This window comes from Erithacus rubecula, assembly GCF_903797595.1.
Source record: "Erithacus rubecula genome assembly, chromosome: 8".
Classification (NCBI taxonomy): domain Eukaryota; kingdom Metazoa; phylum Chordata; class Aves; order Passeriformes; family Muscicapidae; genus Erithacus; species Erithacus rubecula.
Genome location: NC_136659.1, coordinates 15,520,764 through 15,547,637, shown reverse-complemented (window position 1 = coordinate 15,547,637; position 26,874 = coordinate 15,520,764). Strand labels below are relative to the sequence as shown.

The 26,874-nt window shown below is 38.0% G+C and overlaps 1 protein-coding gene across 4 annotated transcripts in view; it reads left to right on the top strand.

The window, feature by feature from the left end:
• AGPS (alkylglycerone phosphate synthase) overlaps nt 1-26,874 on the top strand; it is a 74,559-nt gene that overhangs the window by 26,930 nt on the left and 20,755 nt on the right. For all 4 annotated transcript variants that reach the window (XM_079310337.1, XM_079310336.1, XM_079310339.1 and 1 more), the window contains 11 exons: nt 7,354-7,443; nt 10,854-10,944; nt 14,978-15,098; nt 15,178-15,252; nt 16,870-16,941; nt 18,379-18,458; nt 20,039-20,119; nt 21,199-21,324; nt 23,315-23,423; nt 23,819-23,946; nt 26,518-26,569. In XM_079310337.1, the coding sequence (XP_079166463.1) occupies nt 7,354-7,443; nt 10,854-10,944; nt 14,978-15,098; nt 15,178-15,252; nt 16,870-16,941; nt 18,379-18,458; nt 20,039-20,119; nt 21,199-21,324; nt 23,315-23,423; nt 23,819-23,946; nt 26,518-26,569 (1,025 nt within the window). The remainder of the gene's footprint in view (nt 1-7,353; nt 7,444-10,853; nt 10,945-14,977; nt 15,099-15,177; nt 15,253-16,869; nt 16,942-18,378; nt 18,459-20,038; nt 20,120-21,198; nt 21,325-23,314; nt 23,424-23,818; nt 23,947-26,517; nt 26,570-26,874) is intronic.

Genomic DNA, 26,874 nt, shown 5'->3' with positions numbered 1-26,874 from the left:
CTTTGCTGAAGTGTTACTGTACCTCTTTGTACAAAATAAATAATGCGGAGTATTAAAAATAATTTGCAGGTTGAATGTGATGGACAAGCCTAATACCTCTGTAGTGTTATTGTATCCAAAACCGGGCAGTTTTGTGCAATACCATCAGGGTTGATGGTGTAGGCCAGAAAGGTTTCTTGAGCCATGCTGTGTTTGCTACAAAGCATGCTGAAACATTCTCTATGGGATAGGTAAAAAGGTGTCCAGGAACTGAACTTATTTGCACTGAAAAATGGCAGATAGTTGATTCCTTCAGTAGGTTATTTCTTTTCAGGCAGCAAAGCAGATTTCCTGGTTTTGCAAGCTTTCAGAAAATACTTCTCAAAGGGCTGATCTCTTTGTGCTGTTTCATTTACTGCTTGGAAGTAGCCATGTGTGTGCATTTCATAGTAGAGCAGTCTCTTCAGAGATAAAAGTGAAACTGGTGTCAGCTGAAGTAGTAGGTGGAAGAGTAGGTAGAGAGAGCTTCTAGTAAAGTATTCTGTTGCATAAGAATCATCATTTGGCCAAGTGTCTACTGGGAAGAATGATTATAATGTCTTGGCTTTCCTAGATCTTTAATTCACCCTAATTTACTGTGGAAGAACAGTAGAGAAACACTAATTTCCTTATTCCTTGGGGCTTTGTTTATTACAAATGTGTGGTGAAATGAAGAGTCATGAAATAGTCAAAGCTAAGAATGTGTGTAAGGAAAGTGAACACTTGTTTTATCAGATTAGTTTAAAGAAAAGCACTCTGCTTTTGGGTACCTTGATGTCTTATGCCTAAAATCTGCCTGCCTTTGCTGCTTACTGTAGGTTTAAACTGTAATGATGAGCTCAGGTTGGTGTTGTGTTAGGTATTCAGCAAACAGAATAATAACTGAATTGGTGTATGTGCAGCTGCAGGGGCTTAGCTGAAAGTGTGGGCTACAGAACCTGAATGTGTCTAAGGTTATAAAACAGGTGTTATTTGACTTCAGACTCAAGAACAGCTATATTAGGTTTGCTGCAGGGAAGGTCTTCCAAGAGGGAAAAAGTATAAGAATGACAAACACAGCAGATACTCTCTGCCTGCAGAATGGCATTCCTCTCCAGATAAATGATGCTTTCAAAAGCAGTTCTTGAAACAATTCCTTGGGTTGCATATTCTTTCTTTATTTCAGGCACCTGATGCTAGTTTACTGCTGGCTTCAAAAGCACTCTGTAGTGTTGCTTGGTTGAAAAGTGGGACTGTTCCAGGGGAGATCAATCTTCTGGAACCACTGTGTAAAGGGTTCTCAATTTCCAGCTGGGGGGCTGGGTTGGTAACCCAAAGTCCAGCTAAGGCAGGCTCTCAGGAGTTGTTCCTTGGGTAATGTCTTCATATAACACCTTACCACCATAAAACTGCCTCAGTATTACTGCACCCACACACTGAGTTTTGCAAGAACTCTAAAACTTGCAAGACTGTGTTACATTAGGCAAAAACTGGTGCTTAAGCCCATGTGGTAGCCCTTAAAACTGCCACATTAAACTGATTTCTAGGAATCTGCTGGTTGTTCCATTGTGCCACAGCAGTGCCTATGAATATTTTATGTGTATGTGATTTTAATGCTGAGCATCCACTGGTGATTAAATTGACAGTGTTGGTGGTTATTGTGAGGAGCATCCCATGGGAGCATCTGGACTTTGCTCCACCTGAGTCTTGTTTCTCCAGCTGGATTGAACTACACATTCATCTTGTTTCTCCAAAGATGCCTTGGCTTCTTGTGGGAGACTCTGTGCTTATCCTTCAGCTTCCTATGGGAGAGATGAGAACTTTTACATCCAGTCACTGTGCTAGTCACTAAAACCTGAGATTTGCTGGCAGGTACAGTTGAAAGAGTGTAGTCCAAAGACCTCTGCCTGCCCAGCTGAGTGACAGGATTCTTCAGGAGCACTAATTCAGCTGGTGGGCCAGGGTTCACCCTCCTGCCCCCCAACTGCAAAAATCCTTATCCAGTGAGTCCAACTAGTACTTTAGTGTTGGGAATGGAATGGAAGTGAAATATTTTAATTCAATTAAACTAGTCACACTTTGTTAATCTATTGCTTCCATGGAGACTTGTTTTCCTTCAGGCAATATAATTTCATGTATGTATATATATATATAAAAACATATACATCAAAAATCCTCGGCAAGGTTTGATTTATACTACTTTTAATATACTTCGTATATTTCAGAAGTGAATTTCTATCATTTAAGCTAGAAGGCAAGAAAGTACTAGTCAGTTTATACTATTTCTGAGTAAAATATTCCACATTTCTGTCAAAAATGAGATAGTGAGCTTGATATTTTGTTGAAGCCAATGTACTGAGTAGGAACAGTGTTGTCTTTAAGACAGTTTGGGTACAATACTGAATAACATTTAGTTTACAGTGAGAATAATGTCAGATGTTGGCGAGAGTCTTGGCTATATATTCTTAGAAAGAAGTCTGGGAAGAAAACCAGAAGGGTGTGTAAATTATATCTTGTTACACATACAACATGTGTAGCATGAACATGTCACTTGACTCACAAACTCAGCAGCTTTTTTTTTTTCAAGCTGAGACATGAAAATTCCTAACATGTTTTGATGTATTCAGCTATTATACAAGGTATTCAGGTTTTTTGTTTTTTTGTTTGTTTATTTTCTTTTTTTTTTTTTCGTTATTTTAACATTTGGCAACCAAATCCTTGAATTTTTGAAGAATGAGGTTAGAAGCAATTACTGAAAGGGTAGTTTTGTTTCAGATAGTACAAAATATTGGTTTGTTAATGGATACATAATTTGTAAAAGTTTAGGTATAATGATGTATTAGTTGCAGTTCAACAGCTAGCTGAAGTCCTCGGAGACAGCACTGGATACATTGGGTACTTTTACATGGAGGAGGATTTTAATATGTGCTTAAGTCTGCAGATGGTCAGCAGTCCTTTCTGCCCTTTATTGATCTGGCATATACAATGAATGATATTCTTTTAACACTGATACTGGGAGTGAAAAGTTTGAGAAATGTAAAAGGTACATCAGTTGCTCAGTCGCAGCTCAGATCATTCTTGAGAGCCAAGGTAAACATGGTGCATGATGCTAATCTGGCAGGCAGCTCTGATTGCTGCTCCAGGGCATTAAAGGGCTGTGGGAGTGCTGTGCTGCAGCTGGGGTGTGAAAAGTGTTTTCTAAGAAATGGTGACTGTAGAAATAATGCTGTGCAAGGGCAGTATAAAAAATGCTGAGGGAGGAATGCTGTTACAACACTTAAAAGACTTTTTTTCCTTTCTTGCCTTCTGTTTCTTACAGTCAGATAACATTTTTGGTTTTCAAATGCAAGCTGGAAAGTCAAGGCAATGCAGAGCCAGTGGGTGTTAAAGTGTATTTCCCTTACTTGAGGGTCCTGGTATAGTGAGCCAGACCTAGGGAAGAGTAGGACACTGCCCTGGCTTCATCTGGCAGAGCTGCTTGCACCTGGGCTGGGTACTGTGGCAACTAAAAAGTTCAGTCTTGAATTATATGAGTATGACATTGCAATTGCCTCTGTAGGCATAAAGGCTTGGAGGTCTCCTCTGGATGTCTTCTGCTTCCCTCTCTGCTGAGGGTAATTCTCTTGAGTCTTGAGGTTCACCTGCTCTTGCTTATGAAGAACATACCTTTCAGATGGTAATGCAAGAAGATCTGAACAGCTTGGTCTTCTTCAGGCTGTGTGATTTACAAATCAGCCTTTCTTTTAAAATCTGGCTTCTTTAGGCTTCACTTTTTTGGGAAGCCATATGTAGTATTTCCTCTGACTTGTTAGTAGCATGTAGACATGAAGTGCTAAAAACCGCAGTACATAAATCAAACCATGCTTCTTAAATTGGCAGTACTCTGGTGTGGTGGAAGAAAAGAAGGATAAATATAAAATGACTCATTCCAAAAACAACCCTTCCTGCTTCCAAATAGAAGTCTCAGACTTGCTCAGTATAGTTCTGAATATTGAAATTGGGTCCTTAAGTTTCTTGTTCTGGTGTTTACCTGCCATGAGTTATAGTACTGCCCATTGTGTGTGGTGGTGGTGTGCAATCTCCTGCCTTTGTGTTTCAAGGTAGCCAAGATGTTTGGGTCAACTGTTCTTCAAAATGCAAACTGTTACTTTAGATTTTAATTTAATTATTATCATCACATCAATGGTGGGAGCTATGCTGTCGACAGCATAATGTTTTGTGTACTTAATTTACTCAGGAATAGTTCAACCAGAAAATAAACACTTACGAGTTAAAACTCTTAAACTGTTCTGTATTTTAGAGCCTGATCAAAGTGCCAGGTGGTTTAACACCAACCTAGGAAATTAGGCCTTTAGAACAGGCAAGCAGATGAGAATGTAGTTAGTGGAGCAGAAAAACCTCTTATCTGAGTCTGTCTTTTTGTCCTTAATTAATAATACCTCCCTGTGATTTTGTGGGAAGTATCTGTCTGTACTGACATCAGGACTAATGATAATTTCAAACCTGGCCATTATCAGTTTCTCTCATGTCACAAGTTTCTTTAGGGCATGGCCTTTTGTGTCTTGCTCTGATTGTCTCCAGATTTGCCGGTACTTTCTCTAGCCTGTTTCATGCTACATTGTTGGCATATTTATTTTGGCACTGCCTTGCAAGAGGACTTCCCTCTCTAACTTAGAGGGGAAGCAGTTTGAGTCTTCCTCAATTTTGCTTGGTAATATCAAGTCTGTTCTTTACAGGATTCAACAAACTACAGAGGTCAGGTGTATAGAAATACTGCATCTAGTCAGCAGAGGGAGAAATCTTCCCTTGAGGAGGACTGTAGTGATTGGGATTTGAAAGGAACATTTAGTTTTTAAAAAAAAATCACTTGAGCTGGCCAATTCTGCATCTCCTTCTCAGCTGGGAGCAGCTCCACTGTTTATGACTTAGTTAATTTGTGGAACTTGATATAAATATATGCAGCACTTTATAAATATACATACAGAGAAATAAGGCTAAAAATGGGCAAGTCTGCAAAACATGCCTTAAGATCCCTTTTTGATAATCTGTCACACAGCACAATAGCACGAGGCGTTCCCATGCTATGGAACACAAGTGGATGCTTGTCCTTTCCTGTATGAACTCTACATGTGTAAAGATCAGAGAGAGGAGGCAGCTGAGGGGGCTTCTCTATCTGGACAGCTCTGCTCAGTTTAATTCTGGCTGAAATTTTAGAATTGATTCTTCAGTATGGAACAACAACATAGACTGGCTATTTCACAAAACTGTGTAGAGTCATTTCAGTATTCAGTTACTGATAAAGTTTGCTTTAAGTGCCAGATTTGTCAAAGGCTTTGTCAAACAATTTTGTCAAACAATTGTAATGAAATACGTGACTGTGGCTTTTTTCCATTTGATTAATTAAAACCTTGCATGCAGGCAGTTAGAAGAAAATAGATTTTGTTTAAGCCAAGTCTATTGAATTACACTGATAGTATGTCAGCAGCCTGTGTTAATATTATCTTTATAATGAAAACCTTTGGTAATCAATCATCACACAATTATCTTGTGTGTAATGCTGGAGCTGAAAGTGATTGAGGCAGTGCTTTCTCTGAGTCACAAGGTCTTTTTGAAATGGTCACTCCTGATCATCTTATTCTTAGGCAGTCAAAGAGTAAGAGCTACATTTACTGTATATAGGGCAGGGAGGTAAATGATCTTTTGACAGACTTCTTTGAGATGCATCTCTTCTTAACTAAAATTCAGTTTCTAGGTTAGTAATTTCATTTGTAATATAAATAAATAAAAAACTTAAAGCAAAGCTTGATTAATGTGATTAATAATTACTACTAGTGAATTTCTTAAGTCTTAAATATACTTACACTGATATAATTCTGATCACTTCATCTCATTAAGAGATCTGATATGGTTGTGCTTAAGATTTTTCAATTTACTGTTTGTATTTTGGCAGTTGTGAGTTTGGTCTTTATGTATTTATAGTTTTATGCTATCACATTCTGGTTGTATTTGATATGTTATTCTGGCACTTCCTGAGGTTTTGTTATTTATGACTTTCAGTCCAAATGTGCCTCAAAGTGCCTTATCAACTGAATGTTAAGAATGCTGTGGGATTGCAGTAGTGATGACAAGCAACTAAAATCATTATTCTCTGTCAAGAAAATTCTATTCTATGTCAAAAAAAAAATTTAAATACTAAATGTCTTTTTTATTCTGAAAATATTTAGATGTTACCTATTTGTATATTGGTGTTTATTTATAGAGTGAAAACCAATCATCTTTCACATATTACACTTGCTAATTGGAAAATACCACCATATCACCAGTGATCTACTCCTCCCTCTCTACACAGAAGAAAAACAAATTGACAAATCCCTTCAGTCCCAACAACACCCTGTACTGCTACAGGCTGGGGGCAGAGTGGCTGCAAAGTAAAAGGCCCAGTGGAAAAAGACCTTCAGGTGCTGGTCAGCAGCTGGCTGGAGTGAGCCAGTGCATGCCCAGGTGGCCAAGAAGGCCAGAGGCATCCTGGCCTGGATCAACAGTAGTGTGGCCAGCAGATCTGGGGCTGTGATCACTCCCCTGTTCTTGGCACTTGGGATGCCTGTGGTCAGTTCTGGGCCCCTCACAGCACGAAAGCCATTGAGGGGCTGGAATGTGTCCAGAGAAGGGCAGGGGAGCAGGTGAAGGGTCTGGAGCACAGCTCTGGTAAGGAGTGGCTGAGGGAGCTGGGGGTGTTGAGCCTGGAGAAAAGGAGGCTCAGGGGTGACCTTGTCACTCTCTACAGCTCCCTGTCAGGAGGGTGTAGCCAGGTGGGGTCTGTCCCTTCTCCCAGGTAACAGGTGACACAGGATGAGAGGAAATGGCCTCAAGCTGCATCTGGAGAGGTTCAGGTTGGACATCAGGGAGAATTTCTTTGCTTAAAGGGCTATCAGATATTGAAACAGGCTGCCCAGGGAGGTGGTAGAGTCACCATCCCTGAAGGTGTTCAGGAAATGACTGGATGAGGCACTTAGTGCTGTGGTTTAGTTGGCATGGTGGTGTTTGATGAAAGGTTGGACACAATGATTTTAAAGGTCTTTCCCAACCTTAATGATTCTATGATTCAATACGGTGTGCAATGACTTAAGCTGGTGGTTGTTTTTATAGAGCTGGTCTTGCAAGTCATAGGATGCAATCTGAAGGAGTAGTAATTGTGGTTTCAGAATTTTTTTTGGCTCTAAGCTATGAACTTTCAATATGTACTTGATTTCTTGAATTGCTGTCTGGTAAGACTTTTTTCCAAAACCATATAATGGAAAGTCATTTTGGATCTGTAATATGCTAATATTGTCACTCACATATTTTTCTCCCTTTAAGGCAAGAACTTTTGAAGTGGAATGGATGGGGATATAATGATTCCAAATTCATCTTCAATAAGAAGGGTCAAGCAGAATTTACAGGAAAAAGGTAAGTTTATGTACATGAAGTATTGTTTTAAGTAGTTTATTTGAAGAGTTTAAAAGCTGCACATTACAGTTAATTCAAAGAAGGCAAAGTTGCTTCATTTCATAGAATAGATTATTCTCCATTTAACAGGTTTATTGAAGTCTACACACAGGAGTCCGACATAGTAAAATAGACTGTGTGGCTTATTGAAATGTTCATTAAAAATGTTATAAAGATTAATATGAGTCTTCTCTGTAACTTAATATAATCTGTGTGTTAATGAAATCACACTGAGACTCTGCACCATGTTCTAAAGTTAAGATAACATGCAGCACATCAGTGCAGTTTTGAGAACCTCTTGGGCATCAGGTAGTTGCTTTATTAAATTTCCACTTTGTTTTGGGTTTCTTAACTACTGGGCATGGAGCTACTTCATCCTCTGAACTTAAAAACTGCTCTTCAATTGTATGTTGTGTAGTGGCACCTCTTCTGTTTTATTACTCTCTAACCCTTTATGCAGCAAACTTGTTTTTCTGAGAAATATATTTTTTTGAGAAACTACATTAAAATGAGGTCTACTTGGGGAATTTTTTAATTTTGTTCAAGTGGAATTTAAATCTGACCCATCTTACTGGTTTGGGTTTGGTTGGGTTTTTTTTTCTGAGTGGAAAGTAACCTTGCAGTCTCTTCCATGGTTTAAAAAATCCACTTTCCATAAGAGTTGGAAAGAAAAGAATGGAAAAGAGTCTGTAAACTTGCTTGAGTCAAAACTGCAAAAATCTAACTGGGATCTTGAGCACTTTCATTGTTAATTTCTTGATTTTTCAGGCCTAAATTAAAATGCAAAGCCTTGTATAAGCCAGTTCACTGTATAATATTTGGGGAGGTGCTGCACAGAAAATCAAAGCACACTAAACAAGAAGAAAGATAAAGGTCAGGGCTTCTGGTTTTTTTTCAGGAGGAAGCATCATGGCTCTGTTACTGATATGTACCAGCTGCTGTTCTAGAATAGTGGTTTTTTCCCTCATCCACACTCTCTGTAACTGAGAGATAACATTAGAAATACCTTGTTGGGCCACACCAATATAGTTTATATGGAATAGTTTGCTCCAGTGACAAAAGGAAAATGTTTGAAGTGTAAACAGGAGAATAAGCATCTGCATGGGTGGTGTAGATGCCTCGTCCTTTCAGTACCCACTAACATGTCTGTTGTCCAAAAATTTGTCTAATAACTTCCAGTCTGCATATACTGCCTGCCTATGCAGCATCCAGTGGCAGCAAGTTTGAGGTTCTGCTTGTGTAAAGTACTTGTGTTTTGAAACAAATGTCCCTTAGTGTTTTACAGGACTAGGTGGATGATAGTTCTTCAGCCTATCTACTGTGATTTGTAAGACTCAGTTGTATCTTTTGCATTTTCTCTCCATGCTTGCAGTGTCCTGAGCCCTTCAGTCTCTGCTTTTAAGGCCCTTTGGACTTTATAGTTGTTTTCTGCAGCCTCTCCAGCTCCACTAGATCTTTCTGGAATAGGGACAAAAATTGTGTGCAGCACTCAAGGTGTGGATACAGCAGTGTTCTACAGAGCAGCAGAAAGAGATGAGCTGTCTTCTTTCTTACACCTGCCCAGATGATGCATAGCACTGTGAGCTGCTGTTGTATGTGGTCAGTGAAGGTGCCATGATACTGACTACCAGTGGGATTCTGCAAAATATACAATAATGCTCTTTTTTTGGCTTTTGCAATTACCTTCCATGGTTTTTTGTCTGCCTAGGTTTTTTTAAACTAGGAACTGAATTCCTGTCAGTGTGATGAATAAACCCTGCCCTCTTCTTAACTTAGTCATATCTTCAGCCTGTAGAAGAACCTTTTTTTCAGTACTGTAGTAGTGTATTTTCTTAAATAATTTTTGGGATGAGCACCTGTGGAAATATAAAGGAGTATGGGATTTCATGTTCATTGTAGCTCTTTCATTCACATGTTGGTTTTGCACCCTGATAAAACTCCTAGGATTAGTGAAACAGGAGTTTTTGGAGTGTATTTGTGGCAGGTGGTTTTTGGAGGGCTTCTTGCACCATCAGTGTATATATATATACAAAGCTTGCTTTCTGAGGAATCATGCATTGCAGTAAACTAACTTCTTCTGTGCTGTGACTTCTGTCTGTGTCTTGAGTTAAAAGTTTTGGGGATTCTGATAGCTTTTATTGTCCTTTGAGTAAGTGATTAAGGTTACCCTCAAAAAGCAGCTATAGTGATAGTTTGGCAGTACTAAGAAAACACACCAAGCTGACCTGGGTCTCTGACTTCACTGTGAACTCCTGATGCAAATGCATTAAACTTTCATTGCTTATTGCACTTTCCTTTTCATAGAATTCACATCCTTTTCATATGGGTTTGAAACAGTAACAGCTGTAACAGGAGGAATGATTGAACACTGTCTCCCATGCTGAAGAGTCTAGCTTGATTTAAGGTTGTAGCCCTTTTAGTTCTAAGAGTAGAGTAGGGAGTTTGTCAACAGAAGAACTGGAGGGGTAGTTGAGATGAGGAAACAAAAAAGAATTTATATTTTTGTGTAACAAGTGACTCAGTTGTAGAGTTGGTTGCACCAGGTCAGGGTCATAACTAGATTTACAGTGACTGAATGATCTTAGAGGGAAGACCCAGTTAGGTCTAATGCAATGACCCAGGTGAAAACTATGATAAGGACTCTCAGCTGCTGAAAGCTCTTAATACCAAAGGAAGATCTTACTTTTCCTCTCTTCTGGGAATGCTTTTGCACCCATAAACATGCAGAAGGTGTGTATATGTATACAATTAGTAGCAGTAGTTTCTAGCTCTTCTCAGTGTGTCCCCAGCCTTCCCTGTTTTCAGGTGTGGTGCACATGGTCAAAACAGCTCCTCTGTCCCTTAAGTCTGCATTTGTTCACATGGCTAAGCTCTGGAAATGATTTTGCCCTGGAAATAATTTTACAGTGCTTGGTGGATTCTGATGCGTTTTGCTGATGAAGGGTTAACTTCTAATACTGTTTCTGTTTTTCTGAAAGCATAAGATGTACTGGAATGGGTTTGTGTCAGACTGCCATTTACACTGCAGTGTGCCCTCTATCTGTAACTGGCATGCAAACTCTGGTGCTGCTTTCTCTACTACTGCAAAAGAGAGACCTTCTGAAGAGTGGTGGGGTGGGATAACTGAAAAGTCTTACACCCAAAGCAAAGTGATACCATGCTGACAAATTATTTGATTCTGTGTGAAGTAAAGAAGTTACATACAATGAAATATGCACTTGCATGGAAAGTAAATGTGCAGAAGCCTTGAAGGCCTGTAGGGAAAGAGTTTGATTTAAAACTTTTGTTTGTATGTACATAGAATTGAAAGAAGTACATCTGATATACATTCTTTTAATTTAAAATGACCCTATGTAATATTGACTTTTCAGGTACAGATTAGGTGGTATGGTATTACCAACTTTTAAGGAATGGATAGAAAAAACCTTTGGAGCAAGTCTGGAGCACAAAACTACCTCTAGAGTAAGTAAATAGCTGAACCAGTTCCTTTGAACATTAGTCTTGGTGATAATCAAGACCACACTGTTAAAGATGATTCAGCTGTCACAGATAATTGATTTAAATACAGTGTATTAATTCTTCCAAGTTTTTGGGAAAAAAAATTGGTGTAGAACTATTGTGTGAAACCTTACATGTCTTAGCATGACTTGTGGTTTCAGGATAACTGGTAGTACATTTATTGAAATGAAAGTTACCAGTTTGGGAGTTTTTTGTCCTGCCTGTAGCTTGCATTTCAAGACTGTAGAAACTGTTAGCCTAAGAGAGAATTGTTTTTACAATAACGGTCTTATTCTTGATAACAGAGACAGAAAATACAGGGAAGTTAAATTGTGATGTGTTTTCGTGTGTTCAAAGATGTCAAAGTGCTTATTTGACAGTAATTTTTGCATGTCTGGGTGCTGAAAACTGACTACCAGAATACTCAAGATTGAACTGAATGTTTTCAGAAAAATAACACATTGGGAATGTTCTCGGTTTTGTAGGTCATACATATTTTGCATTTTAGAAAGAGTAACTTAGGTTAGTTGGGAAACCTGGTTCCCTTACTAGAATCCCCTTGAAGCTTCAGGTTCCTGACTAAATAGCTGTTAAAGCAGTATGGGAATTAGGCTGTGCTGGTACTGTGACTGTAGCAACCAGCTTTGGGTAATGGTTGTACCCATCTCTTGAGTGAGTTCAAGATTTTTTTTGAAGCAGGTAATCTCATAGGGCCTGAAAACTTAATGTTTCTTCAGTCTTCTATTCCTGAAGACATTCTTTCATCTGCCATGACTGACAGGATCTCCATCTGCCAATGAATTTTGAAAAATTCATCTGGATGTGTTTTATTGACCAGGGTTGGTCAACAGCTGGCAGCTGCTTTAACTTGCTGTGAACAGAGGTCTTGAGAACTGTTGTTCCCTTTTTACATGCAGAGAAGGATAGAGCAAAGCAGAATTGAAGGACAAGTACAGTTTTTTTTTAATAATATCCCAGTTCCACAGTACATCTTGCATACCAGCTCCCCAGGATATCTGCAGTAATGTTGAGTGCTTTTCTGTTATATTGTGCCCCTCTGGTTTTGATGGTCTTGTAAAATCTGAAGCAGGCTGACTACCTTGATATGAGCTAGGACTCTTTAGAGTCTCCAATATGTACCTGGGCTTCTCATAGCTAGTCTCAAGTGCTGCTGCAGGTCCCTCATTTTCATGGCTGTCATAACTCCAGGGTGTATTTCAGGTTGTCATGCTGTGCTGGGTTTTCAACTTCTGCTATTGCCTAAGCATAAAGAAACTTAGATATAGGAATAGCAGTAGGGAAGCCATCTCTTGGTTCAGTTGTCTTTCAATCCCATCTCTTCCTGCCTCTGTCATGTAAGATTGGAGGGTTCCTTGTTGCATGTGGCTTTTGAGTTTTAATTAACAACAGTAAATGTACCTGCTTCTGTGATCTTCAAGATCTGTTGATGCTTTTTCTTTTTTCAGACCAGACTTAATGTAGAGAGAAGTTTAGACCTAGTTCACATAGGTTTCCTGACTAGCTTTTCAGGGTGCAAATTTTAAAATATTTCAGTCCTATATGAATAAATAAAGGTGTATTTTTTTTTGTCACCATGCATAAAATTTTGTAGATAAATACTAACTTTTTAATCTTGAAGATTAAGACTAAAAAGTTAAACTTGTGGAAGAGTTGTAAAAATCAAGACACTTAAAACTATCTGCAAAGAATTGTTATAGCTGTTAAGTAGTTCATGTTATAGAGAATAAAGATCTTCAGGCACTTAGAGTTCAACTTGATATGAAAATCATCTGTCTACGGAAATCCATGAAGAAATAAAAGTTTGAAGTCTAAAATGTAAACACAGCTAGCACAATTTAGCTAAAACAATTTATTTGGTACCTATTTGTTTGTTTCTAATGTTTCCTGGGTTGCTATCTGCAATCTCTGGGCTAGCACACAGCACTGTGTGAATGTGCATTAATAGCAGAATAGTAAGAGCAGTCCAAGACCAGACTTACATTGTGTTTACTGTGACTGGCTCCTAAAATCAAAGTGTTTCAGTGGTGGAGTGCCTCTCACCTAACAACACTTAATTTCAACTTCTGTGTTTGTAGGTGACAGGGTGAATATATTGGAGGGAAAAGGCTTCTTTTTTTTTAGCTGTGTGACACTTTATTTCAGTAAGTACAGCATTGTCCTTAAAGCAAGCCAGGGTGGTACCAACCCTCTTCCAGAAGTCAAATCACTGTTAAAACTGTTTGTTCATTATGTCATGTGTCCCACATAAGAATTCTAACCCAAACTTTTGGCTATTCACTTGAACCTGTGAATGATGTCCGCTGTCAGTAATGAACATCTCATGCAGCTATTTATTTCTGAATTTTTCCTGTCAGTACTCTTAATTTCTCCATAACCTTACATAGTTTTTGTAGGGTGGACATTCCATGTCAATGATACAAGTTTCCTGGTAAGTTTAAATCTTACCTTCTTCAGCTCTCACAACCCATTCAGAATGGACTGCTGCTGTTGTGGCAGATGGGAGACTATTAATCTCCAATTTCCTTACTGTTAGGTTGTTAACTAGTACTATCTACTAAGATTTTATCTTAAGACATCTTGGCGAAAAGTATCAGTTGCTCTAGAGGTTATGTAGAGCAAAGATAGGTAAAACTCTTTTCTAGGAAAGAAAAGGTAGGTGTGTGAGTATACTTTTTGTAGAAAGCAAACTTCAGAAGATTAAAGCAAAGTGAATTCCATTTTGTTACTCTGTTTTTGTATTTGTCAAGAAGTGTAGGTGAGGCTTGTCAAAGAGATGTCTTAAGTTTGTTTGACTAGGTGGGACATTACTGCACAATACTTTTTGGTGGTAGGGCTGTAAATGAGTTTTTTTCTGGCATCACTAGGCAGCCTGTAATCTTTCCTGAGAGCTTTATAGCAAAGGTACAAGCACATTCTTTTCTTTAGGTTGATGTCAGTTAATTTTCCAGCAAGGCTTGCATGGAAGAAGTGTGAAAACATTTCATTCTTCTAATTTTTGTTTAGTCCCTGATTTTTAAGGAGAAAAAAAGTCATGGTCTTTTTGGAATCTTCAAAGCACATAAAAGTCTTACACTTAATGTCTGCAAAATACTTTTTTTAATCTGGATCTTGTTAAGTATTCTTGTTCTCTGAGCGGATTTAAAAAGTTGACACGTGAACTGCATTTTTATGTGCCCAATAATTGAAAGTGGAGCTCAGAGAAGAGAGTTAAGTGGTTGTCTGCACTTTGAGAAGCTGTAAGAGTACTAGACAAGACATCTGTTGGAAGAACCTGGAAGAATGAGCTGTTAGAAAATCTTAAGCAGAGGTTTTTCCTCTGGACTTAGGGAATCTTGATTCAAGGTCTATTGGTAAGTCAAAATGTCCTGTGTAGCTTCTCTGAAAGAAGAGCACCTTTTCAAGGTGCTGGTTGGGACTTTTTAGATGGAGGCTTTCTGGAAACACTTGTATGAATGTGACTCAACAAGGATTTTATAGAATTTTTCTTCTAGGTGAGGTCTGCTTAAAGTGTGCCAGTTATGATATATCAGTCAATATTAGTTTTGCCTAGCACTGGACTTCTGATTGGACTTGGTCCATAACTCACAGGGCATGACAGGAGGAGGGGAAGTGGGTTAATGAAAACAGAACTGTTAGTAGAAGAATTTGCAGTGTGTAGTGGCTTTAGTATGTATTCTGGTACCTTGGGAAGTCTTAAAAAGTGATAATTTGTTCAGCATGCATTCATAAGCTCATGTATTTCTCCAGATTTATCAGGATAAAGAAAGGTGAGAATATACTACTGAAATAAAACTTGTGTACAGGGTAGGATAATCTGACTTGGTGGTTTGAAGATGTGAAGGAGAACTAATGTCTCTGATCTGGAGTAGGTGTGTTTGGGAATCAGTCAGTGTTAGCCTGTTTTCCTTATTTCTCTTATACAGAAATACTGTAAGAGTGAACCTATCTTTAATGAATTTATTTTCTTGTATTGTAGGCATCTTTAAATGTTAATGATGTACCTCCATCCATTGTAAATGAAGAATTTCTTCAGGATCTTAGAGCCACTAAAATCTCATATTCCCAGGATGCAGAAGATAGGGTATTCAGAGCTCATGGTAAGAGAGCTGAATTTGTATAACTGGGCTGCTTTCCACACTTCCTTGTTGAACTTTTTAACGTATGTTTGTGTTCCAGGTCACTGCCTACATGAGATATTTGTACTCAGGGAAGGAATGTTTAAACGAATTCCTGATATAGTTGTATGGCCTGGTAAGTTTTTATTGTCTTCTTCTCCCTTCTGAGCTGGGAGGCCATTGCTTACTAAACTTATTTCTAGTCAGGGGAAAGCTGTCTCTTGGTTCACTGATTTCACTCATCTTCACAGAAACTGAAGGAATTTTCTCATAAATGGTAATTGTGATTGTTTAGCATCTGGACTGCAGGTCATGTCTGTGAAATCTCATCATTTTATGGGGAAGTTCATTTATTATTAAATACAGCTGAAGTTTATGTTGACAGATGAATTCACCACTAAGTAACCATAGTGTAATATGAATGTGTATGTTCAGCAAGAGCAGTTGTCAAAAATGGCAGTTTCAGTTTTGGGTTCTAAAGGTGTACATGATGGTAGAAGGGCAGTGGAATGTTTGTATTGAAGAACTTTTTTTGTTCTACATGCTGTACTTTAGTAAAAAACAAGTGTAACACTTTTAACTCCTATCAGAACACATTACAAAAGATCAATCAGAAGGTCAAGACTGGAAAAAAGACCAGTGCAATCTGAGTATAGGCTAGGCCTACTTGTTTCTGCCTAAAAAAAGGATACAAATGCTTTTTTTTTTTTTTTTTCCCTTGAGTCATATGTCTCTAGTCGCTAGGAGCTACTTCATGTGCCATTCTCCAGTAGTGAACCAAAAGGTCATTTGATCTCAGTAAATGTCAATTTCTCTTCAGTTGTATTATTCCAACTCTGTCATTATCTTTTATAACTTTGATAGCTGCACTGCATTAAAATCCCCAAAGTTTGTTATAAGAATCTAATCCTACTCAGTTTTGCCTCCTTTATTTAGAGGGAAAAAAATCACATATGGGAAGCATGAAAAGAGGCACTAGAAGATTAAATTCATTACTTGAGGTCAGGTACTTGACAGAACTGGTGACTGTGAACAGTGCTTGCCACAACTTCTGTTTTGTGCAGCTCCAAAAGCAGCTGAAACAAAATTATTTACTGCCTTCATTTAAAATACCTCTGTATGACAAGAGCAAAGTAGCTGGAGTTTGGAAACTATTTGTGTAGTCCTGCTCCTTCTTTGCTGTTTATACAAACTCATGGATGCAATGTAATTGATCTCTTTTTTGATTCTTTTACTTGGCTGTGCACAAGCATTTCCACCTCCCTCTTTGACCAGGTAAAGAATGCATTGTGAAAAACTAGATTTCATCAGCAACTGCACTTCTGAAACTGACTGTCAGCTAGGAAGAAAAAGATGTGCTGTTCATCTCTCAGAAGAGACTTATTTGTCACTTAAAATAAAATGGACAGCCTGTTTTCAATAAAAGCTTTGCATTTTATTTATTCTCCAAGATACCTAGATGAATTATTAACTGTATGGTGCCCACCTTGCCCTGAGAATTTGCAGGAGGTCTCAATCCATGAGTAGAGCAAAAGACTAAGGCTGTAGTTAGTTCTTCAAATGTAGAATTGTTTAAACTTTACTCTGTCACTGATACTTCTGAGCCCATCTCTTATTTAGTGCCTAACTTTGAAATGTTTTTCTTATTGGTGTTGGAAAAGGAGCTGTTACTTATTCAGACTGCAGTATTTAGTAACAAGCACAAATAACAGTACCCAACAAATCCTGTTTTTAACTATTTGTTCTTTTTTAGTTTGCCATGAAGATGTAGTTAAAATTGTGGAATTAGCCTGCAAACACAATCTCTGCATAATACCATTTGGTGGTAAGCAAAATTAAGAAATCTCATACCTGTTCAAGGTTATTAGTGAAAATGTCTTCAATTTAAATATGTGTTCTTCATTACTTGTGCTCTGTTCCCACAACATGTATAAATTAGGCTTTTTTGTTGCATTGTTGAAGCTCAAAGTTTCAGAGAGGATTGTGGTCAAACACTGCTGCAAAATTCTAATTTCCTTGTGGACATTGTTCAGTAGAAACTCCTGTGGAAAGGTGTTTTCAGGAAGTGTACCAGATACAGAGTACAGCTAAAGCCTGTACAATCTGTCCTCCTCAGCCTAAAGAATTCATAAAGGATTGGCTTACATGAGCTCATTCTGTGAGAAGGTTTTTGTCAAGAACTCTTAATTCTGTGGTATAAATCTGTGTGTTTTATTTGGAACTTGCTTATGCTGTAGTACAGCCTTTGCAAAAGCACATTAACTATTTGAGAAAATGAGCATTTCACTTGAAAATTATACCAAACTTGTGGAGCTGGTTCCTCCCTAAGCACTGTCACCCTTGCCAGATGCATCCGAAGGGCTGCAAGACTGCTGAAAGTCACCTTTTAACTTATACTAGTAAACAAATAGAGCTGAAAGCAGCGATATTGACTATTTCTTGTTCATGTCTGGGGTACAGAAAGATCTTCAGATTGTTTTCCAAGTTTGTTTCTAGTAAACTGCAGTCAACTTTTGAAGTTATTACAATAGGGGTTGGTATTTAAGTGCCACTTTTTCATTACTGGAAACAGAGGTGATGGACTTGACTGCTCTTGCAGAGTGTTTTATTAGCTGGAACTTTCTCTGTACTTCTGTTCATAGCCTGCTGTGGATGTTGAGCATCCTACCCTCTTTTCCTATGGCTGTGGCAGTCTTGGGAAGCAAAAGGCTACTTGGAGGCTGTTCTGTGACATCCTGTGCATTAGAAACTGCTTATAAGTCTGATGCTTGATTTTCATCCTTTTTTTATAATTAAACCCTTTCAGTTTATTTTTTCTTTCAGATAAATGTTACCTTCTTGTACTAGGCAGACTTCTTATTCCAAGTTTCTGGGTTGGAGTGTAATGGCTTCCATACTGATAGCTAAAGAATATACAGAAACTATAGGTCTGTGTTTCTTGAATGGCTTTGTAATTTCTTATCCTTCTTTGTATTGAAGCTCTGTGCTGGGCTTAACAGAAGCAACTGAGATGGTCACAGAATGTCATGTTTGTTATGGAGTGCTGCTAAAGCATTGTCCAGCTCCATTGCTGCCTTGATTTTGTGGAACCTGGTCTGGGAGAAGGAGGAAGCCTTAAGAGGCTGATCACTACCCTCAAACAGTTAACTTCAGTGATCTTTCTTTATTCAGTTCCCTAGCAGAAAGGAGGGACAGAGGCATGATATTAGAAGAAAAGCTACCTGAGAATTTTGTGATCACAATATCATTCCCATATTTGCAGGAGGTACAAGTGTCTCTAGTGCCCTTGAATGTCCTGAAGAAGAAAAAAGAATGATTATCTCCCTGGATACATCACAAATGGTATGATCTCTTAAAGTTTTAATTTTTTAACTCATTCTACAGTTACTTGGGTGATCACTGGAGAATGACATTTCATTCTTTTCTGGAATAAAGTAGGGATGGAAATATTAATCAGTGCCATGATGAAAAAAATTTGTACTCCTTCAGTTTGTTTTTCTGATATTAGTCCTGTATTACTTCATATGACCTGTATATATTTAATAAGGAGAAAAAAAAAAAAATCACTGTTAAGCCTTATAGCAGCTTTAAGTGATCAAACTCAGAGAAAGCTACTCTTCTTCTATATTTGTATCTGAGGATAAATGAAAGGCTAGGAGGAAGTTGTTTGTGCAAATTTCACTGGTTTTTGCACTGGACTTCAAATTACTTCAAGCAAAGATCGATAAGGTGAACTAATATCTATAAATCAACTTGAAGGATAAACTTTAAAGGAATAACTGGGGTTTTTGTGTAGATAACATCTTGAGAATGTGGAGTTCGTAGCTTTATGGCAGTCCAGAAATGAAGTTCTGTAAAATTTATTGCTAGTTTTCATCTTTTCATTATGAAGGAGCTTTGTACTTTTAAAATGATAGATTTATAGCTACTCAGTAATGAGATGCTTCAGAAACAGCTCTGTATCTTTGATGTAAGGATGTACTGCCTCCAAGTACCTGCTGAGCTTGTTAACTCCTTTAGCCTTGAAGGTAAGATCTGGGGTTTGGCTCTGTTTTCTCCACTCAGTGGTTCTTCAGTTAAACAAAGTGTTTTTTTTTCTGCAGAGGTGGTAGTTGTATGTTGAAGGAAGCTCTTCAGGTGTCTGTGCAGAATGAAATCCAACAAGTACATTAGTGACTCAGGCCTTCATTTGAACTCCTTGATTTATAGCCAGCCCACAGCTTTGACTTCTGTCAGGTTTGGGTGTGACAAGAAAATGTGGTTAATTCTTACTATCTTGCCTTTTTTGTCAGCTAGATGTATAAATAAGCATTGAGTCAGGAAATAAACCAGTTTCAGTTGTCTTGAATGACTGCCAGCCAGTTCTTGTAATCATTAATGAAGAGGGAAAATAAGAAAATAAAGGTGAAAGGAAGCTTTGTCAAAGTTAAAACGTGTGTCTCAGAGCAGCTAGGATGATTGCTGAAGCTTTACTGTTTTAATAGACACTTATCTTAAATGTAGGGTCTATATTGCACAAAAACTGATCTATATAGACATCTGAGATCAGTTTAGCAGTTTATGTTGAAACTGAAGGAGTTGAAGTAGTTGGCTTTGAATAATTAATTGCCCATATTTTCTGAGGGGGAGACTCTTGCAAGAGTTTTAATTCTTTCTGCCTTTTTTACTTTTTATTCTGTAAACATCCCTGGTATAAATTGATGAATATATGTGTTAGTCTCTTGTAGTGGTGACTTCGTAAATTGAAACCTGTTGTGTAGCAGTTTGAGGGAGTGAAGAGCCAAAGCTTCCACTGGTGTAATAACTGGAGTGGTATTAATAGTAAAATTGTGTGACTAAGCATGTTGATCTTATAGCATTATTGAAGAAAATAAACAAAAATCATCAACACTCATTCTTAATTTTGATTGGCTTTTCAACAGAATCGGATTCTCTGGATAGATGAAAAAAACTTAACAGCTTGTGTAGAAGCTGGCATTGTTGGACAAGACCTGGAGAAACAGGTATTTTTCTCTGGTTTAGTTTATAGTATTTTTTAAATATTTTTCTTAGATATTGTTCATATTTTGTCCAAATAATTGAATTCTAGCTTAATTCTTGTGTGTTTACGTGCAGCTGAATTATAGACTTAAAAGAAATATAGATAAGAATTATATGCAATGGTTATGAAACCACCCTTCCTCATATATGACCAGTAAACATACAAAGCCACAAGTTCCTGTAATATAGAGAGAACCATGAGCTAAATGAGTTGTAGAAAGGATGGAGAAGTTACTTTCAGTCTTTAAGTTAGGACCACTGTGTACAACAGAACATAGTTAATGGTCCATGTTACATGGTATATTTAAATACAGCTGTCCAAAGTGATTGCTATCAGTTGGTCAGTGCAAATTGATTATCTCAAATGCACTAATGCAGTTATCACTTAATGTGAGACTGCTTGGCCTTTAATTCTTGCTGTTTGACAGCTTGGGTGTTGTAATTCTGAGGGCATTCAGTCAACCTCAGGTGCTGTGCAGATGGCAAAGCCAAGTTAATGCAGAAAAATGAGAAACAAGTGAGTACTTAATGTACAGGAATGCATGATCTGCATCACAAGTAGTTGACAATGTTGCATACAGGAAGCCCAACCAGATGGCTGTGTATTAAAACACATCTCTCCTTGAGAGAATTAAGTACAGGCAATTTGCTCAAATTTTCTGCAGACCTGCTGCATATCACATTAGGATAGAAGGAAAAAGAGATTAAGTGCCTTATTTATTGGCAGCATTTGTGCATAGTTGGCAGTTACTTAAGTTATAACTTTTTGCAGATGTATATGAATTTGCACCTTGTTTTGAACAATAGAGTTCTCAGTTTTAAAATACAGGGCAGGAGTATTATAGGGTGATGTGTAGCACAGTATGTACAGTAGAAGCAGAGTTAATTTGCATATCATGTACATATCCAAGATAAAAATTGAATAAATAGGTGTGTGATCAGGATACTTATTTTTAAAGAAAACCCAAACAAGTATAGAATATTGAATTTGGAGTACTAAGTCAATGCAGGACCTGTAGGATATATTTTTTCTTTTCTTTAGCTTGCTGAAAGTGGCTTCTGCACAGGCCATGAACCAGACTCCATGGAATTCAGTTCACTAGGAGGATGGGTAGCAACACGAGCATCAGGCATGAAAAAAAACATCTATGGAAACATTGAAGATCTGGTATGTAGTTGTAATATTTCTTATAATTTCTGTGTTCAGATATTTAACTTTCATGACTCACAGTGGGAGAGTAAATTGTGATTCTTTTTGTAATAGAGTTTTGGCATCAAATCTCCACTGCAATGCTTGTTTCCTTGTTTTTGGGATTAGTACTAATAATCCTTATCACTAATATAAAAGTAATTTTCATTTGAGCACTCACTGACTAGTTTAAGGAATTGTTACCCTGTCCTGATACTGGTGCTGTCCTCTACCACTTCAGACTCTTTATTAATCCAGTGTAATAATCCTGTCAAACTTCCAGAAGTCCCACATTCTCTCCTCCCTGTTTTGTGTGCCTGAAGATGTCTAGCTGAACTGTCTAACTCTGACAGCAAGCAAGCTCCCCACCTACCTACATGCCCATGGCTAGCAGTATTTTTTAGATCAGTAGGCTGATGAAATTGACCATGTGGATGCACAGTGGTGAGATTTAATGCCACTACACTGTGTGTAGGAACCCAGAGGAAGGAAGCAGTGAAATGGCAGTATTCTACTCTTGAATCTCTTTTAGTCATTAAATTGGTTCAACTTTATATAAACTCTGGTAATTTTTGGACTTCTAAGCATACTTCTAGATTCTAAAGCATTTTCTGTTAGAACAAATGCATTGAATATATTGAAGATAAATCATCAGTGCTCAGACTGTCTGCCTTTTGCCTTCAGACTCCCAGCTTTCCCTCATAATTTGTATAACCCTTCCATGTGTGAATTTTTTCCTTCTTTCCTGCAGCACACCCATGTACCCATGCTGCCTCAGGCTTTTCCATCAGCTCATAGTTCAGACATATTTGTTCTGTGGCACTTCACTGTAAGTGACTGAGGCTGGCAGGAACTACAGTTTTTATTCAGTAGACCTGGCTGAAGTAAAACTAGTAGCACTTACAAAGTGTCATCATTCCCCTGCTGCCTGAAGTGTTACTGAATGGTACAGTTTTGCTTGTACTGGGAGCTGTGAAGCAGAAGGCTTCTCTATTATGGAAGCATAACTTCAGGCTAAAACAGCTTCTGAAATTTTCATTAGAGGAAATAGGATTGAAAATTGATTCAGAACAGTTCATGAGTTTCAAAATAGCATAGTGAGAATGTTTCAAGGAAGTGTTTACCTTCTGAAGAACTTTATATTTTGAAACAGTGTGTTATATAAGCTGCCTAAAATCCACTACTGCAGAATCAATGGTTCATAAATTGTGTATAGTGAACATTACTTAGCTACCTGTGCTTGAAAGTTTTAAAGCCATTAGCTGAAATTCAGTAATTTTGCTTCATTTAAAGGCATCACTCAAGAGAAGCTGAAACTCTGCCCTTTCTTGGTATAAAATAGAGGATTGAAATGAATAGAGGATTAAAAAACCCACATATGAGTTCTATTGCATGTGCCTGAATAAAGCTGGGAAAAAAACTGAAAAAATATTTTTAAAAAACAACCTTCTAGCCCTACACATGTCAGTCTTATGGTAGCTTTTATATTGATAATCTATTTCACAAAACTTACTTCTACTCCTCCTAATTGGAATATTTCTGTAGCCATCAGTGACTGAATTATAGTAGCTTTATCAAGCAGGAGTTCTAAAGCAAAACTCAAGCAATGTTTAAACCCTTACTTTGGTCCTTTGTAGTACAATGTATATTCTGGATTAAAATCCTGATATATATAAAGTACTGTCTGTGAAATTCTACACTGAGAAACAAAACAATTTTAACTGGTATTGCCTGGATGTAACCACCAGCTGATATGATTTGTCATAGAATGGAAACAATCTGTTGTGTGGGGAAACCATGCTGTGTTAAAATAATTGTTGTTAACAGTCTTGAGGTTCTAGGGATTGCCTACAGAATGTCTAAAACCTATAAAGCCAAACTGTATCAAACTTAATATGTTTTGTTAATATATTAATAAAAAACTGTGATTAATGCTAGTATTTTTAGTCATTGCACTTTGTTTAAACAGGTGATTCATATAAAAATGGTAACTCCTAGAGGAATAGTAGAAAAAAACTGTCAAGTACCTCGCATGTCAACGGGACCTGATATCCATCACTTCATTATGGGATCTGAAGGTACAAACAGAGTGATTTCACATACTGCATCTTAATTCAGCTTCCATAATGCTTGATTATTTGAGCATCTTAATGCTGTGGCTTCCAGTGTGTTGATGGATGGCATTGTGCAGGCATGAGTTTCTTGTGTTAGGATAAAACATTGAGACCCCAGTTAGGACTGCTTTAAATGGACCTGTGGAGTCAACCCACAAGTCTAGTAACAAAGAGCATGATTTAGAGAATATTTTTTAAGAATTCACCATGTAAGAAGTGAGGAGTAAATCACCTGCTACTGCAAACTGAGTTTTGGGAATTTGTGATTTGTGTGAACTTACAACATGCTGGTAAATGTTGACTAGCTTACAAGAAGTTCATCTGGTACCATTTTGCTCAGTTTTTCTCCTCTCCTGAAGGAACTCTTGGAGTGGTTACTGAAGTTACGATAAAGATCCGCCCAGTCCCTGAATACCAGAAGTACGGCTCCGTGGTCTTCCCCAACTTTGAGCGAGGAGTGGCCTGCTTGAGGGAGGTGGCAAAGCAGGTAAAGAGAAGCTGGATGTTTACTTCACTCAAGAATCATGGATTCTAGCAGTAGGGGTGTCTTGATGCTTCAGTGTTTCCTGGCAGTTGATAACTAGGAATTTGAGGTAGGAATCTCAGAGCAGGTATGGTCCATGAAATGCAGGACATGGTCCATGAGGACTGAACACATTATGACTTTGCTTGGTATTCCTGGAGCCAAAACGTGGACATGCCTTTTAATGGCTTGTTTCAGGGGGAGTTATTTTCATATTACAGCCTGAAAAATTCAGCTTTTTATCTCCTTCAGCTGAGAGCTTTACCCTCAGATTAATTAGGACTGTGTAAAAGGGACCAGTGTTTAAAGGAATTGAGTTGCAGCATACATATAAAAGGCAGTTGAATTTATGGCTTTGACGTGATAAAGGAGCAAGAGAAATGCAATGGAAGGATATGACCTGTGTTTAGAAATCACTGCCTGGAGCACAGTGACATGGACAGGTGAGATGGGTATTTCCAAGTGGAACTGTGTTTACACTGTAGTATTTAAATAGAGAATAGTGCAGTCAGATGGTTTCAGGTAGTGAAGTACTTAGGTATCCAGTACTTAGGGTCTGTAGTACTTTCCCTCAAGGCTATGCTTCCAAACAAATCTTACTCTGGCTAGCCTCTTTTTCCACTGACTAACTTTGCTTTGCTCTGTGCAAAACCTACCAAATTATATATATAAATGGTAGAATGTACCCTGAATTGGAGAAATAATTTCAGAAACATTTTAATTAATGCTAAACTAAACACAGCTTTACATTTTTTCCAGTGATTGGTCTAAATTAATGGCTTAATGTTCCAAACCAGATGTTCAAACTGGTATGTGAATGACATGTATATGCTAGTCAGCAGCACTTGCCAGTTTTTCTGTTGTGCTTCTATGCTAGTGCTTGTCCTTCCTTTTAAAGGTACCTAAGCAGATTTTTTGGGAATGCTTAATCATGTGGCTGATCAACATTTAAAGTCAATTAAGGAACTCATGTCTATTTTTCCTGTCTGTGGGCTTAGTTAGAGGGGAAAAAAGAGGCACTGTTTCCCACTTAATATTGCTCTGTTTCTAAGCTTCTGTTGCTGCTGCTGCTGTTTCTCTGCTTACTTGAGCCTAAACCACTTATTCTCTTCTGTTGCCCCTTGCATCAATCTCGGTAGTAATTACAATGATTGCTGTCTGAAAAGCTCTTTCTTTTATGTACCAGTCCACTTTAATGTTAGAATAATCAGTCTGCAGGTTGTGGGTGGGTTGGTCTCATTTAAAACCACTCCCACAGCCTTCTCTCAAACTGCCTGGTGAGCTCCCTTAGTTCATCATGTTCTTTCTTCCTCTTATGTGACCCAATACATATTAATGATATTGTGAAGTGTGAGCATGTCAAATGAAGTGAAAGAGCAATACATCCATATCCATGTGATTAAATGATGACTAGCCTAAAATTCGGACTGCTTTATTCCTCTGGCCATACATTTCAGTATGACTGGACGTGGCCATCAGTGATTATGGGATATAGGCATATGCATGACCAAAAACTTACCTAACTGAAGGCAGCTGTTCTTAGAGTTTTTCAGATTCCTGTAGTGCAGAATCTAGATTAGACCCAAGTACAGATTTTGATTGCAGTCTGGCAGTCGAGCATGAGTGTACTGAGTCTAGTCAGGATGGAGTAAACTTTTTTCTTAGCAGAATATGTGGTGTTAGCTTTTCTACTTGTAACCAAAAGAGTGTTATCAACAACGTGTATACTGTGTCAAGGCTTTTTCTGTTTCTCCCTCTCTTCCCACCAGTAAGTGTATTGGGAGCAGATAAGAGGCTGGGAGGGTGCACAGCTCGGACAAGTGACCCAAATTCACTAAAGGCAGATACCATATAACATTATGATCATAAATAAAACTAGAGGGGGTGTTTGGTAGGGGTTGCCATTGCTTGAAGACTGGCTGCATATTGGTCAACTGATGGTAATTGATTGCTTTTGCATTGTGCTGCTTTGGGATTTTTTCCCCATTTTGCTTACCAAGCTGTCTTCATCTCAACCCATGGGTTTTTCTGCTTTTGCCCTTCTGAGTTTTCCTCCCCATCCCTCTGGGGAGGGGGCTGAGTGAGCAGCTGTGTTGTGCTCAGCTGTATGCCAGGGTGACCCTCAACAATTAAACTTCTTCAATGGATTTTTATTATGTGTGTATCTCTGATTACACAGAAACATAAGCTTGATGTATTAAACAACTGTACTATCTTTGGTGCATATACCATTTTAGAAAAACACAATTTTAAGATCAATGTTTTTGGACTATTACTGCATTGGCTTGAGGTTAAATTGAAAATTTTCAATGCATTATATCTAGACATACCTAGTAGATGTTGCTATTCCAGTGAAAACAAGCTTATAGTCATCCCATTTCAATGATGATGATGGTCAGAGGTCTCTGGTATCAAAGTGTGCTTTTTTATATGATATTATAAAATGAAAATTTGATTGTAATGGATTTTAAAACCAGCTATGTTCATAATTTTTATATTCTTTCTCCCTCTTACTCCCCTAACTTTGCCTCCAAGAGATGTGCTCCTGCATCAATTCGCCTTGTTGACAATGCACAGTTTCAGTTTGGTAAGTATGTAGATCGTTATGGAGTATCATCTGTTTCCAAGGGGGTTTTAGTAGCTTAAGCCTGTTCTGGGTAGTAATTCTTTTGCTCAAATCTAGACAGAGGGCAGTGAACCCAGAGTTCAAACTCCAGAGAGTGCCATAATGTGAGTTTTAGAAACAGAAGCCTGTCTTTGTCTCTGAGGAAACACTATCAACTATTTGAGTCAGTAAAGACCCATGCTCTGCCTATAAATGAGATGGGCTTTCTGCTTTATTTCCTTTCTTGGCATTTAGTCTATTGGTGAGATTGAAATTCTGGAATCACT